This window comes from Micromys minutus (genome assembly GCF_963924665.1).
Source record: "Micromys minutus genome assembly, chromosome: 8".
Classification (NCBI taxonomy): Eukaryota; Metazoa; Chordata; class Mammalia; order Rodentia; family Muridae; genus Micromys; species Micromys minutus.
Window position 1 is genome coordinate 36,072,405 of NC_137977.1, and position 15,128 is coordinate 36,087,532.

General features: G+C 37.1%; 1 protein-coding gene across 3 annotated transcripts in view; it reads left to right on the forward strand.

Annotated features, from left to right (window-relative positions):
- Positions 1-2,342: 2,342 nt before the first annotated feature.
- The window catches only part of DMXL1 (Dmx like 1), a 136,998-nt gene continuing 124,212 nt past the window's right edge, over positions 2,343-15,128 (forward strand). For all 3 annotated transcript variants that reach the window (XM_080920336.1, XM_080920334.1, XM_080920335.1), the window contains exons 1-4: positions 2,343-2,579; positions 8,759-8,884; positions 12,103-12,174; positions 14,332-14,410. In XM_080920336.1, the coding sequence (XP_080776462.1) occupies positions 2,493-2,579; positions 8,759-8,884; positions 12,103-12,174; positions 14,332-14,410 (364 nt within the window). In that variant the 5' untranslated portion in view covers positions 2,343-2,492. The remainder of the gene's footprint in view (positions 2,580-8,758; positions 8,885-12,102; positions 12,175-14,331; positions 14,411-15,128) is intronic.

A 15,128-nucleotide genomic window follows, 5' to 3' on the forward strand; every position in this document is an offset into this window, starting at 1 on the left:
TTTGCTTTGTTTTGACATTTATTCTGTTCTGTGCTTCTTTTGGTTTTTGTTTAAGTTCTTTAAATATGTGTGTGATTCTTCCTGCAGACTGCCTGTGTTGAGAGTGGCCCAGACTACTCTCTTAGATCATTTAATCTCCTTTTGCTTTCTTTGTGGGTTTTTGTTTCAGTATTTTAGGGGATGCATCAGGTGACTGGTATCAAGAGTCAGAGATAAATGTTGCTGTTCCTCTGGATCTGGTGCAGATATTTAGTCTGGATCCATGGTGTGGTTCTGTCTACATCTCTAATGGGTTTTTCTTCCTCAGTGAAATGCCCTCACTGACATACTCAGAGAGATGTCTCCCAGGCAATCCCTAGGGACTGCAATGTTGCTCTGTAGTTGAGTGCTTACTCAGCAAGAATGAGACCACAGTGGTTTTCCAACTCAAGATAAAGCCAATTTAGACTTCACTAACAAAATGTTACATCTTGTCTTTTGTCTTCTTCTTTTGAAAAGGGGTCTCATGCAGACAAAGCTGCCCAGCTGCATGCTTTCTATGTAGCCAAGGCATTCCTGAACCTCCTACCTTCACCTTCCAAGTTCTGGAACTACATCAATGTCGCTCCATGCCTGACCTAGTATTGTCCCACTTATGAGAAGACTGAAATTTTGAACCCATGTTCATCTTTCTATTTTAAAAGGGGAGATGGCTCTTAGAATCTTATTCTTACTTTTTGTATTTTTGTTTTTTTGAGATAGGGTTTCTCTGTATAGCCCTGACTATCTTGGAACTCTCCCGGTAGACTAGGCTGGCCTAGAACTCAGAGATCCACCTGCCTCTGCCCCTAGAGTGCTGGGATTAAAGGTATGTGCCACTGTTGCCTGGCCTTGGGCATTTTTCAATTGCAAAACAAAATAAATTTATATTGCAAATGTTTTAGGAAAAGGAGAGAAATGGTTACTAGCATTTCCCACCAAAATATTAGTTTTAAGATCCTTGATTTAGTTTTGAGACAGGTTCTCTCTCCGTAGCCCATGATATTCTATCAACACACTTAAACCTATAATGTTAACATATATTTTTATTAAACCCCACCTGCGTTTCATAAACTGGATAGTCCTGAAATTCTTTTCTGCACCCAAGCTCCAAATTCCGGTTTGGCCTGAATCGGGGTTTCCAATCTAGGCAAGCTCCTTAGGAGGCTGAGGCTGTCAAAGAGGCTGAGGGTGTCAGTGCTGATCTGTGTCTCTGACCTCTCTCACCTCTGACAAAACTACTGCAACAAAGTTCACAGTTATATTTATCTATCTGAAACTTTACTGAACACTTTGCATCAAGCTTGTGCCAGACATTTGAGACAGAAAGGAATAGAACCGCCTGTTCCTAAGAGGGGAAGCCATTTGAACAGATTTTTGTTAGGAATAATACGAAAGTAGTGCCAAAACATAATGAGAACTGGATCTAACTACTGGTGCCTGACAATTCATTTTGAAATTCTTGGGTTCTTTTTGCAAAACAACGTAGAATGGGCCACTATTGTCGGCACAATTTTTAAACCTATGCTGTCTGTATTAAAAATACAGCCTTAATATTATTAAGGAGCCCAAACCTTCTTAGATTATCTTGTTTAGTGAGCTGGAAATACGCAGAAGTGACCGCGACAAGGCTCAAAGTGTTTTCTAAGATCACATTTACTGATTCCCTCGAGTCGCCGGAGGAGGGAGCGGTGCATCTTGGGACTTGTAGTCATACCAGGAATAAGGGATCTGGAACTCCTCCTTGTTGAACTTTCTGTCCTAACAGTTAGGTTGATCCCTTACCAAAGGCACAGCTTGGTTACTTTTAGGTAACGCTTGACTCTTACTGTTTACGCTAAACTCAAACCAAGCCTGGGCTTCTCCACACGCCTCAAAGAGATTGGCTTCTCTTCAGGAAGGGGCGGAGCTCTAGGTAGATTTGCGCCTCGGGATTGGCTAACTTTCGACTAGAAAAGGCGTTGCTGCTGTGCGTACCGCAGGCCATTCTGGAGCCGTGAGAAAAGTCTCGCGATACTTTGGCTCAAGAGCCGGAGCCGCGTAGCGAGCGGTGGCAGCTGCTGAGGGCGGCGGGACCGCGGCAGGGCTGGGGCCGGTCTGGTGAGGAGCCGCGCGAGCTGCCGCGCCTCTCAGGCTGTGCGTCCGGACGACCCGGTTCGGGAGTAGCGTGTGGACAGCTCGGTCCCCGAGGGCCCGCGCCTGGGACGGATCGGTGAGCGGACACCGAGCTTCACCTGGGCTGTCTTGTGACAGGTGCAGAGCAGGCGGCGCCGCACTCGCTACCCGGCCCGCCCCCCTCAGGCCTCGGCCGCCAGGCTCGGGATGAGCCGCGAGCCCCGGCCGAGCGTCTGCGGCTTCGGGCTCCCGGCTCCGCCGCGGAGGAGCGGCCGCCGCCCCTAGGGGAGGGCGCAGGGAGACGGCCGAGCACCGGCATGAGCTGGCCGCGGCGTCTGCTGCGGGACTAGGACGCCGCCATGAACCTGCACCAGGTGCTGACCGGCGCGGTGAACCCCGGCGACCACTGCTTCTCGGTGGGCAGCGTCGGCGAGCAGCGCTTCACGGTGAGGACGGGAGAGGCCGCACGGCCTCCGCTCCAGTTAGCGTGTTTTCGGGCTTAAAAAAAAATGTTTGACTCTTTCGGGCCAGAGGAGTTCCTCCAAAATGTTAGAAGAATCACCAATTGGAGGGTCCGGGAGAGGGTGTTGATTTTTCCCGCTGCACAGGCATGGGGTGTGGAATTAATTTAGATTCAATAGTTCTGATTCGCTTCGGTTTTTTTTTTTTTTTTTTTTTTTTTTTTTTTTTTTTTTCCAGGTCAAGGTTCTAAGGTCAAGTCTTTGTAGTTAAAAGAGTGGGTGTCTTAAAACAGTTACTGATTATTAAGATAGTTTAAATGACAATATAATGAAAACAGCGCCTTTCTATTTATTTTTTTTAGTTAACCAATAAATAACTTTGCAAAGACTATATTCTCCATTCATTCCTAACGTCCTTTGAGTTACATAGGCAACAGCTTTGTAATCCTTGAAAAGTTTTGTTTGAGGGTGTTGGAGGTAATTCCTGACGGTTGCACCTTTGTATCTTCAGCATATCTCTTGTTTACTAAAGGCAGGTTAAGATTTAGCCAATGTGACTTGCTTTTCTATTTCCAGCTGTCTTGCATTTCTGGCTTTATGGGTTTAGTGACATTTTTCTATCTTAGTTTAGCTTTTCTAATAATTTCAAGTCACAAGTCAGTAGTGGACTTCAGACCTCTAGTCTGAACGTATTTATAGTGCTGATGAGTTTAGCTACAACTTTTTTTAAATTAAATATAAAATTTAGTTTTGTACAACTAAAACACAAAGAGCTTAACATGCTTAGAGAGCCTTTTTATTTATTAATTTATGAGTACACTGTAGCTGTCTATAAAAGAGAGAGAGGGGAGGGGAGAGAGATAGACTCAGACTTTTGTTAGAATAAGTATATTCAGCATTTAACGTGCTTTAGACATTTAATGCTTAAACTGTATTTTTAGTTATGCTAGCCTGTGACTTTCCTGTGGAGTGGCACATGACACTAGCAATTGTCAAGATTCTAATGCCGAGTCTAATTCTTGATGTTTGCCTAGTCTAAATTCTCAGGGGAAGTGAGGGGAGGAGCTCAGTCTTTGTATTTGTCACCCTACAGCTGGACATTTACTGTCTCTCCTTAAGGAAGGAAGTACAGCCAACAAGGCTTCATTGGATATCTTCCTGGTGAGATTATAGGATAATGATGTATTGTCATTTTCTGCCGTCCCCTAAGCTTAATGAGAGCTTTCTCCAAAGCAAATGCTATGAACTTTTAAAAAGGCATTCTGAATATACACAAGGCAGTGTGGGTACTTCAAAGCATGTATAAATTGATGGCCCATTTATACATCTACAATGCATTAGTCTATAGAACCTTGGCAAATTGCTTTCATGCTAGTTTTCAGGAGCTAAGGGTTAAATAGTATCATTTACTGGTATGTAACTTGTTGACCACTCTGTTTCTTTTCTTTCTTTCTTTTTTTTTTTTTAAGATTTTTTTATTTTATGTGTATGAGTACAGAGTAGCTGTCTTCAGACACACCAGAAGAGGGCATCAGATTTCATTACAGATGGTTGTGAGCCACCATGTGGTTGTGGGATTTGAGCTCAGAACCTCTGGAAGTTAAGAGTAGTCAGTGCTCTTAACCTCTGAGCCATCTCTCCAGCCCCTACTTCTGTTTTTAAAGTCAGTTTTTCCTAAAGCAAGCAGCAATGACCTTTCTCTAAGCCTGTTGCAGATATCTTCCAGATATACTTAATCAAATAAGCTACACACACATTTATCCACACATTAGATACCTAACCACATATAACTATATTACTTTGGTATGAAATCGCCCATTTTCCCCATTGTGTTTTTGAGCGATCTATTGTTTCTCCCTTGAGATTTTGTGTTGGTGTCAATGAAGTCACTGAGGATCACATCATAGATCTCTGGCATTCTAGTCAAGCATTACACCAAGCTTTTGAATTGTTTTTGGAAGAGCAAAATTAATGATACATACTGTCTGGAGAACAAAAAGGTAAAAATCTTTCAGTTGCAGCTATACTTGAAGTTTGGACTTGGGATTTTGCAGCCACTTTGTGAAGGATTCTTTTATCCTTTGTGGTGCTTCATGATTTCTCTGAAGATGAGCCTGTATTTGTAGTTCTTCTCTTTAGTGCAACACTTGTGTTGGAGGATTTCAAAGAACAAGACTCTGGTTCCCGATTAAGGTTTTGACAGACTTCAAATTGAATTTGAATGACAGTTTTCATGTTTTAGGTTAGCATATCAAAGCATTCCTGTTTTTCTCTTATTACATCAAGTTCTATGACACTAGTTTGGATTTGCCCTTAGAAAGCCTCTAGTGAGCAATGACCTTGGGACTCCTGTTTTTGGAGTGTGTTTATTGTTATTTAGCAGTCTTGCCTTGGTTGAGTGTCCTCAGTGGCTTCAGTGTGAGTGCCTAGACAGTCACTGAGGTAGTAGTGATACTTAGCAGGTGACTCATAATCTGGTTTGGTTTCAAGCATGGTTCTTTATAACTAGGGTGTTTGTTTGCTTGCTTTTGTTTTTGTTCTAAGGATTAAGCTAGTGGGCTTGCTTGTACATACTTACGTGCTGTAGCTTTCTATTCCTGAACTCTGTCCTCATCACTGTTCACTTTTTCTTTTGAGGCAGGGCCTTGCCACCCTACCCAGGACTCCTGACACACTCGAGCACACACACACACACACACACACACACGTACTCGCACACTCTGCCTATTTGCTGACTAGCTGCGCCACAGTCATTAGTTTTTTTTTTTTTTTTAAGAAGTTCTCTTCTAACTTCTAAAACTTTTAAAATCATTTTAAAATGGAACTCTGGTGTTTGCTATATGAAATGTTAACTCTTAATTAAATTAAGGTTATAATTCATTGTATCTAATTCATGTTACTTTGTATTAGAAAGTACCTTATAAATAGTGGTTGATTTGAGGAGTGGGTACAGAAGCTTATTGCAGTGCAGTTAATAATTGCTTTAATAGTTTAGGTTTGAGTCTCAATACAATATTTTTACTAAAAATTCTTGAAATTTTATCATAGTTCATTTGTTACACATTTTATCATCAATATAAAGTGAGGAATTAGAGGAGACACTGGGTACATTGAGCCAAAGATATGTTCCTTATTTTTGTGATATTGTGTGAGTGTTCTAATCTTGGTCTATTAATAGCTTTTGGTTTTTGGAGGGAGAACAGAGTATTCGGGGGTTTGTTTGTTTTCCTTTATGAGACAGGACTTTGCTATATAGCACAGGCTGACCTCTAACCTCAGCTACCCAAGTGCTGGGATTATTATACCATTATTCTGTTATAGATCAACAGAAGTAGTTTATATACTGATTGTAATATGTGAATATTTTTGTGACACTGTATTTGATTATCCAACACAGTGTTGTTGCTATTTGTTGGTTTGTGGTGCAGAGAATTGAACCCAGGGCCAGAAGCAATGTTGAATATCTACCATATCACTGAGCTACATTTGGTAACCTTCCATATTACTACCAGAGCACCATTAAGTGAGCTTTTGTGAATAATTTATTTCAGACAAGACTATACAACTAGTGTTTACATTTTTGTTTATTGAGACAGAGTCTCTGTGTAGCTCAGGCTGTCCTGGAATTTACTTTGTAGACCAAGTTGGCCTTGAACTCACAGAGATCCTTTTGCCTCATATGAAAGATATGCACCACCATGCTGGTTCTTATCATCATCTTTGAAACAAGGTTTTATTATGTAGCCCAGGCTATCATCTAGTTCACTAGTTAGCAAAGGCTGACCTTGGGTTTAGATCCCTCACCAACCCTACTCCTACTGGGATTACTAAGGGCCAGGTTCACAGTCCATTTTAAGGCTTTTTCTTATGGTATACTTGCAATATAAGTTCTAAAGGTTTAATTAATTTTAAATATTCATAAAGTTACTTTAAGTGACTTTCATGTGATACTTAATTTATCCACTCTTCTAGACTAGAATAGAGTTTATATAAATTTATATACTCAAAGAAAACCAAGCTGGACTGTGCTGGTGCACGTTAACCAAAGCACTTGGTAGGTAGAGGCAGATGGATTATTGAGTTCAAAGCCATCCTGGTCTACGAAGTGAGTTGCAGGGTCACAGAGAGAAACTCTGTCTTAGAAAACAAAACAAAATAGTGCTCTCTATATTGCTTTCTCTTTGCATTTGTCAGTTCACTGTTCTCTTGTTTTCCTTAGCTTAGTTATAACTCACTTCTTTTTCCCCTTTTGTTCCTCCTCTTCTTTTTTCTACTTGTTCTCAGTGTTCTTTGTAAGTGTTCTTTCAGGGTGATAATTCGGCCTTGGTCTTCCAGTCAGTATTCACTTTAGTGTATATTACCTGCAGTGGTAAGAAACAACCTGACTTAGAATTCCAAACAGATAAATTTAAATAATTCTTAAATTTTTCACTTAAAGGTTTCACAAATACTCACATTCATTGTTTAGACTCAGTTTCCTCTATTGGTGCATCTTACGGCCTTTCCTTCCCACCTTGTTTGGTGTCTTTCCCTATATCATTATCTTAGAGAATAGTTCCAAGTTATGTCTGTCTGTCTGTCTGCCTGTCTGTATATGTCTGTCTGTCTCTGTCTCTCTCTTTTTCTTTTTTTGAGACAGGATTTCTGGCTGTCCTGGAATTTAGTCTGTAGACCAGGCTGGCCTCAAACTCAGAGATCCACCTTCTTCCCTTCCTCCTGCCCCCCCAAGTGCTGGGATTAAAGGCACGTGCCAATGCCACCCCTAGCTTTTTCTGAGTTTGAGGCTTGGTAGAATCATTAGCATCTCCTCCAATTTTTTTTCAAGTCCTGGAGAATCTACCTCCTAAATAGTTTTCAGACCTCTTTACTTGTCTTTATTTCTACTACGTTAATGAAATAGCCTTTTAACCTATGTCCTTGAATGCAGTCATGTTTATCTTCAGTTTAATACTGCCAGAGCAGAAGGCAAGTTAAGATAAGTGTGACCTCTTTGGGTATTTTAATAAATGTTTCTAGTCTCTTGCCAGCTTTCCTGTAGAACTGTCTTCTTAAACTTGAGGTATGTCTATGCTATTTGCAATTTGTACAATAGCAATCTTAAGTACTTTCTCTCTCTTACATCCAAATACTTTGATACATTTATTTATTATTTATTATACAACTTTTCAACTCCTGCTTTTGTGGAAAAGATCTTAATATTTAGCTTCTCACTCCTCAAGCCATAGAGTAGAAGCCTCTGGCCAGATTATCTGTTTCTCCTGTAATTAATTAGTTAAATTTTGAGTCAAGGTCTTTCTTTTATAGCCCTGACTGGCTTGGAACTCACTATATTGAGCAGGCTGGCCTCAAACTCAGAGAGATTTCTGTCTCTGCCTCCCAAGTGCTGGGAGACAAATGCATGTGTCACCACCACCTGGTCCCGATGTTTTTATCTTTAAATTGTAGCCTAGTTCTTTATTTCTGTTATCTTTTGTAGTTGCATTCCCAAGCAACTAGAGAGGTAGAGAATGAAATACATGAGAACAAGTAAGGAAAAGAGTCTTGGATGGAGTCAACTGCTCTAAAGACTTAAGCACATTATGGTCAGGTGGTCCTAAGAGACAGAAGAACATTCAGATTAGTGCATCTTTGGCTTGTATAGTGTTAGAAATGTTTGATTTTAAATGGATAAAAGAACAGGAGGGGCAATGAAAGGTGAGGGAAGGAAACAGGCAGAAATGCCTGAGATGGATATATAGAAGGATAATCATGTAGGGTACTGTAATGGTAAGGAGTTGGGGTTTCATTGCAAGTGTAGTGGGAAACTAAAATTTAAGCAGTGATTATACCTTGATTCAGTAAACATTTTTAGAAGTCATTTTTTGGTTTGAAAACGAGACAGGGATTTAAGCAATTGGATTATTAACAAACAGTAGGACAAGAGACAGATGATTTTGTTACAAACAGATGAAAGAATTATATATGATGGGTTTCAGATGGGGTTGATTTGTAGTTGAGTTATACATAGGAAGGAAAGAAAATAGTTTAAAAAAGAAAGAAGAAGAAAATAGCATTCTAACAAAGGCTGTCTTAGAAGCAGTTAAATTTTATATCCTTTAAACAATGTGTAATTCCAGTTTTGTGCTTTTTAAAAAAAGTCTTATCATTTTTATTTTACTTTTTAGGCCTATGCATCTGGATGTGACATTGTAATACTGGGAAGTAATTTTGAAAGACTACAGATCATTCCAGGCGCTAAACATGGAAATATTCAAGTGGGATGTGTAGATTGTTCAATGCAACAAGGCAAGGTTTGTAATCTTGTGGTGACATAGATTTTTGTCAGAATAATCTCTGAAATCTATATCTTCTATTCAATTAAGACCTCCTTTCTGAGGACAAAGCAGCACATTTCTTTGGCTATCTCTAAGATGAATTTTGGAGAATGTCAGGAATTCTGGTAGTGATTTGTTGTTGTTTTAAAATATTTATTCTTTTTTTAATGTGTATGCCTGAGTGTATTTATGCAAACTCTGTGTGGTGGTAGTGTGGGAGTGTGCAACCATGGATGTCAGAAGAGGGTTTGGATCACCTGGACCTGGACTTAACAGGTGGTTGTGAGCTGCCTTGCCTGGATTCTGGGAAGCCGACCTAAGTACTCTTAATCGCTGGGCCATCTCTTCACCTGGTTTTGATATTTGAGACAAGGTCACACTGTAACCTAGCTTGTCCTAGAAGTCACAGTGAAGCCCAGGCTGGCCTTGAATTTACTGCAGTCCTACTGTCTGCCTCTTGAGTGTTGAGATTATAGGCATAAACCATCAGAGCCAGTTAGGAATGACATTTTAAGATGTAGCATAATTCTTTACTAATTGAGATAGAAACATACTTATTATCTATAAACATACCTAAAGCTTATTATTTTAGCATTAGAATACAAAATTAATATAAAACAAAAACCTCCTGAGATGTTAGCTTCCTTAACATGGAAAGAAATAGCATTATTTTCAAAAGACATCATTTGATAGTCATTATTTGTAGGTAGATATTCTAGTAACTTCTGAAAAACATAGAAAGGGTACATAAACTAAAATACGGAATTAAAAACTGTCAGGACTCTTTGTATATGAAAAGTTAAAAATAGTAAATTGAATAAATAATAATTCAATAAATAGAAAAAAATAGCAGTGACTACAGTACACCATACTTCTTGTTGATCAGTTTAACTATATCTGTGTGGAGTATACTGCTAGGAGTCATACTAGGCAACATACATAACTTAAAACAGCACCAAGTAAGTGTAGCTGATTATTGTTTTTGAGACAGGATCTGCCTAACTTGAAACTTGCTATGCAGACCAGGCAGCCTTGAGCTCACAAATCTGTTGCCTTTGTCTCCTTGGTACTGGGATTAAAGGTACACATCAATATGTTAGGTATTTTATGATACTTTTGATTGAAGGTGTTTTTATTTCATTCTTTCTTTATTTGTTGTACTTCCATTGTCTTTTGTCACCTTTTAGCTCTTCTTTTTAATATAGTTGCAAATATCTTTCACATATATGTACCTCTTGTTTAGACCGTAACATGTTCTTTTTAGGATTCTAAAACTGGGGTTTTTTTTCCCCATGTTTTTAGTGTTTGATCGCCTAGCTCTGTAGTTCCGTAATCTTTTGTTATTATTAAAAACTTACTTAATTATCATTCAGATTCATAGAGCTAAGTCATGTTGGAAATGTGGTAACTTCCAGTGAAAGCTTTTCATGAAGAGTCACTAAATTATACAGTTACCTAGGTTAGGAGGAAGAAATTTGGTTTTATGATCAAACTAATAAAAGATAAGTTTTTTTTATTAACAGGTAGTGCTATGGTCAAAGCCTTTTTTTCTTAAAGTATCAGGAAGCCAATCAGGATGGCACATATCTGTAGTCCTAGCTGCTCTGGAGGCTTAATGAGGAGGGTTTCTCAAGTTCAAGAGTTCTGTGCTGTAGTATGCTGGGCCCATCTCATATCTGGACTAAGTTTGACATCCATCTGGTGGCCTCCTAGGAATAGGGGACCACAGTGTTTCTTAAGGATAGGTGAATAGGTCTATAGAGTATCAGGACGAAAATTTTTAGGGTTTGGTGCTAAGGAACTTCTGATTGTCTTTAAGAAAGAAAACACTACTTGACATCAGCAACATTTATCATTAACATTTTTTTCTTTGTATAACCACCAAATTATTCTGAGAAATGGTACCTGTATATTTCTTGTTTTTCAGCTTCAAACCATTCTTAACTTTTTATTATCTGGAAAAAATTAAAATTGTTCACACTGGCATGAATCATAGTATAATATGGCTCAGACCTATCTTTTAGTCTTGTGTTCATCTTTCTGTTACAGAGAACACTTCTAACTAAGTTCATCATGAGTCACCTGTAAATATGTGTTGTTTCTTTTAATCTTTATGTTCATAATATGACTTCATTTTAAGATTGAATGGATACTTAATTACATTTTCAAAACCAGCATAGTAAGAGCCCAGTATTTTCTAGCTCAATACAGTTCAGGTAATTTGTATAAAATGAAAACTCAGTTCATTTAGCATATTTGTTTTAAAATTTTGTATAATATCCTCATCTCTTAATTTCTCTCCATTAGAACATATTGTTCTTTTATTTATCTCTACTTTTTTTTTTTTTAAAAATCTGGCGGGTTTAGAACTACACCAGATTGGCCTTGAACTCACAGAGATCAGCCTGCCTCCACCATGTCCAGCTGCTTGTCTTATTTATTTATTTATTTATTTGTTATCTGTTTAATTTTATTTTGTTTCTGAGATAGACTCTTAACTCTGTATCTGAGGCTGATCTATGATTGTTTTTCCTTATCGTTTTAAATTCTGAGATGGCAGGTTTATGCCATCATGACCAGTTGATTTCTGGTATTTTGATAGGTTCATTCAAGCTATTATAGATACTGACTTAAAGAGTAAATTTAAGAAGGAATTTAATATGTAGCTGGGTTCATTATATATCCCTGCCCTTCACGAAATAAAAAATGAAAAAGGAATAAATTTAAAAAACATAAAATGTTAAGAATTATATACATTGTGTTTATAAAGAATAGGTCTTGTTTTAGTTTTATGAAGTTAAATTGTTTGTTGGAAGAATTATGAACTCCAAAGATTAGATAACCTTAAAACTGATTTTGTACTTGGCAAAAAATGTATTTGCATACTTTCCTCTAAGAGGAAAATAGTTGACATAGTATACATTATTTATTACATACTATTTTATGGCAGTGCATTTCTTGACCATAGGACTGTTCAAAAGATAGTGTTATGTGAATTATAAATGCAGATAGTCTCTGAATATATATAAAAAAGGTAGCAGTGCTGGGATTCTAATACCATGTGATGTCTTAAAAATTGACATTCTTAGGTACTGATGGGTGAAATCATATATTTGCATATTTTAAATGTAATTACAATAGTTATTTCATTTGTTCTTTTGATTTATAAGTATTTTGTATTTGTTTTTCTTAAGATTGCAGCATCCTATGGAAACGTTATCTCTGTTTTTGAACCAGTCAGTCTGCCGAAAAAAAGGAAAAATTTGGTCAGTAATTTATTATTTTTCTTTTAGGAATTCAAATAGGTCTTTATAAAAGAATCAGAATGACCATACTTTTAACTAGTATAAATTATGGACTATAATTGAAGATACACGTTAAGTTCAATTTTCATATTAAGACATAATTTTTTATTAGAATTGAATCAGACTAAATTTTTTAACCAAATATCATAAAATGTTTTGTTTTCCTTTTAACAGTTGTATTTGATAATAGATAAAATGTCAATAACTTAAAGTTTGGAAGTTACTTAATTGCTACTGTCAGACACCATTGTTTAGCCTGAGTGGCACCTTATTATTAGGTCTAAACAGCACTCTTAAGTCTTTTGCCTTTTCATATGTATGTTGTTCTTACAGTTAATGATGTGTTTTCAGTATTAAAACATTTCTAGGGCTTTCTTTTTTGCTTTTGTTATATAATATAGTTTCTGTTAGATGAATAAATGCTGTTCTTTATAAGAAAAGTGTATAAGAAATTAGAAAGTTTAACTAATAGTTTATAAATTTTAGGAGTATGTACTTAGATTTCATGTGTTTTAATTTCATGTTTTATAACAAGCAAGTCATATTCTTTCCCATGTCTTTGTAGTCACCATAAGGATTAAACCAGTGATTCCTAAGCCATGTGAAAGCATCAGCATAGGGAAGTGGAAGGATAGGATTGAAATTGTAATATTGATGTCTATTTCTGTTGCTTTTACTTATGTAAACTTAATGGTTATTTCAAAATAGGGCTTCCATGTTTATTAGCCCTGGCTGTCCTGGAACTCACTATGTAGATTTAGGCTGGGCTTGAACTCAGAGATCTGTCTTCTCTGCCTCAGGAGTGCGGGGACTAAAAGTGTACGCCACACACGGGGCTCCTATGTCATTTTAATAGAGGCTGCTTTATAACTCTTTGCTCAACTCTGAAATTAACAGGGCTTTGTTCATTCTTAATAGAGTTGTTATGAGGATGAAATGTAGAGAATTAAGTTGTGTTTTAATGGTAGAAATACCCTTATATAACGTCTGATCATTTTTGAGATTGCTTTTACTTGAGTCAATACTATCTTATAAATTACCTTTTCTCTATCCCGTCCCCCTTACACGTTTTCACTCTTTTTGAACAGAATCTTGCCCTTTCTCACGACAAGCATAGAACTTAACTATGAGTCCAGATTAGTTCTTTACTCTCAATTGTCTTGTCTCAGCCTCCCGAGGGCTGGGTTTACAGGCAAGTGCCATTATGCTGGGCACTCATCAGCATTCAGTTTCATGAAGAGCTTCCAAATTTCTCTCCGATTTCTGTTATCGTCTATAGGTAATCTTGTTTATCCAGTTTTAGAAGCCTTTACAGCTGCATTACATAAGTACTTAACTGTACTTTTAAAGTGTTTATTACATTTATTTAACTGGGAAGAGGCCACCTGTGGAGGCCAGAGGACAATTTGCAGGAATTCTCTCTTAAAAGTGCTAATGATATCCCCAGTTTTAATATGTGTTTATAGTGACATGTGCATTTTTTTTCTGATTTGTAGGTTCAAATAAAAGATGGTTGAGAGAGTGGGAAAGTCTCATATTAAGGAAGTAATATATCTTAGAGATGAAAGATTGAGAAGGATATTTAAATTAGTTGAACCTTATATACGCACTTAAAGTTAAACTTTACACTTTAATAAAATACAAATAATGTAAGCAATGTTTGGTGTGAAGTTATGTAAAATATATGTTTATTGGTTATTTATACTAAGAATAGACTTTTAGACCCCAGCAGCAGGTAGTATGAATAGTCCTTTTTAAAAAAAAATAGTCTTTATTATCTATTTAATTTAGTGGTTCCTAATGCTGTGAATCTTTAATACAGTTCTTTATGCAGTGGTGACACCTATCCATATCTTTATTGATACTTCACAGCTGTAGTTTTGCTACTGAGCAGTTTCTCAGTTCCTAAGATGATCTGAAATTTGTGTTTCTGATGGTTGTGACCCACAGGTTGGCAGGTTCTGATGTAACTCATATTTCTCTTGACTCAATTGTTTTCTTCCTAAAACAACTGCATTGTTATTAGCACACAAACAAGAAGGTGTTCTTTTGATTTTTTTTCTTTTTTTAAAGAGACGCTAATTATCACTTGCTAAGTGATCTTTGTTTTGATTTTAGGAATTTTATAGTCAGTGGCAGAAAAGTGGCCAATTTTTTCTGGACTCAATAGCACATAATATAACCTGGGATCCTGCAGGTAAGGAAATGAACAAGAATACCTGGAACAAAGGTCATGTAACTATTAATTTTATTACTGTTCTATATTTTATCTGTGAGACAGTGGTGAATACAAAAATAAATAAAACCAATTGTGCCCTTTTATAATTTCTACTGAAATGAAGGCAAATACAAGCTCTAGTAAATGGTAGAGCATGATAAATGATATACAGAATGTCTGTTATTTTGGGAAAAGATATTTCTCTCTGGAAATAGAGATTTCATTGACCTGACTTTTTGATAGATTTAATAATTAGGGCAGAATAAGTGAAATTAATTCTGAGATTAGATTCTGTTTTATGCTATGTATTTATATTAAAAAGTATAGGACTTAGAACTGGAGAGGCTGGAGAGATGGCTACCAGTTAGAAGAACTGGTTGTTCTTCTAGATGATCCCAGTTCTATTCGCAGCACCCACAGGGTGGTTCACAACCAACCATTTGTAATTTTATTCTAAAAGATGTTCACAGACATTCATGCAGACAGAAATGCACATACAAAATAAAAAATATTTTATAGTATAAAGCAACATTAATTTTCCTGTTTATGTTCTGTGGGTCAGAATTGCTCTAGGGTTTTGTGGGTCTCTTATCTGGGTATTATTACTTTAAGTAGCATGTCTAAGAAAGACTTTGCATACATGGACCTTTGGCTAATTTTATAGTGTATTATTTTTGTTCTTTATGTTGTCTGTCTC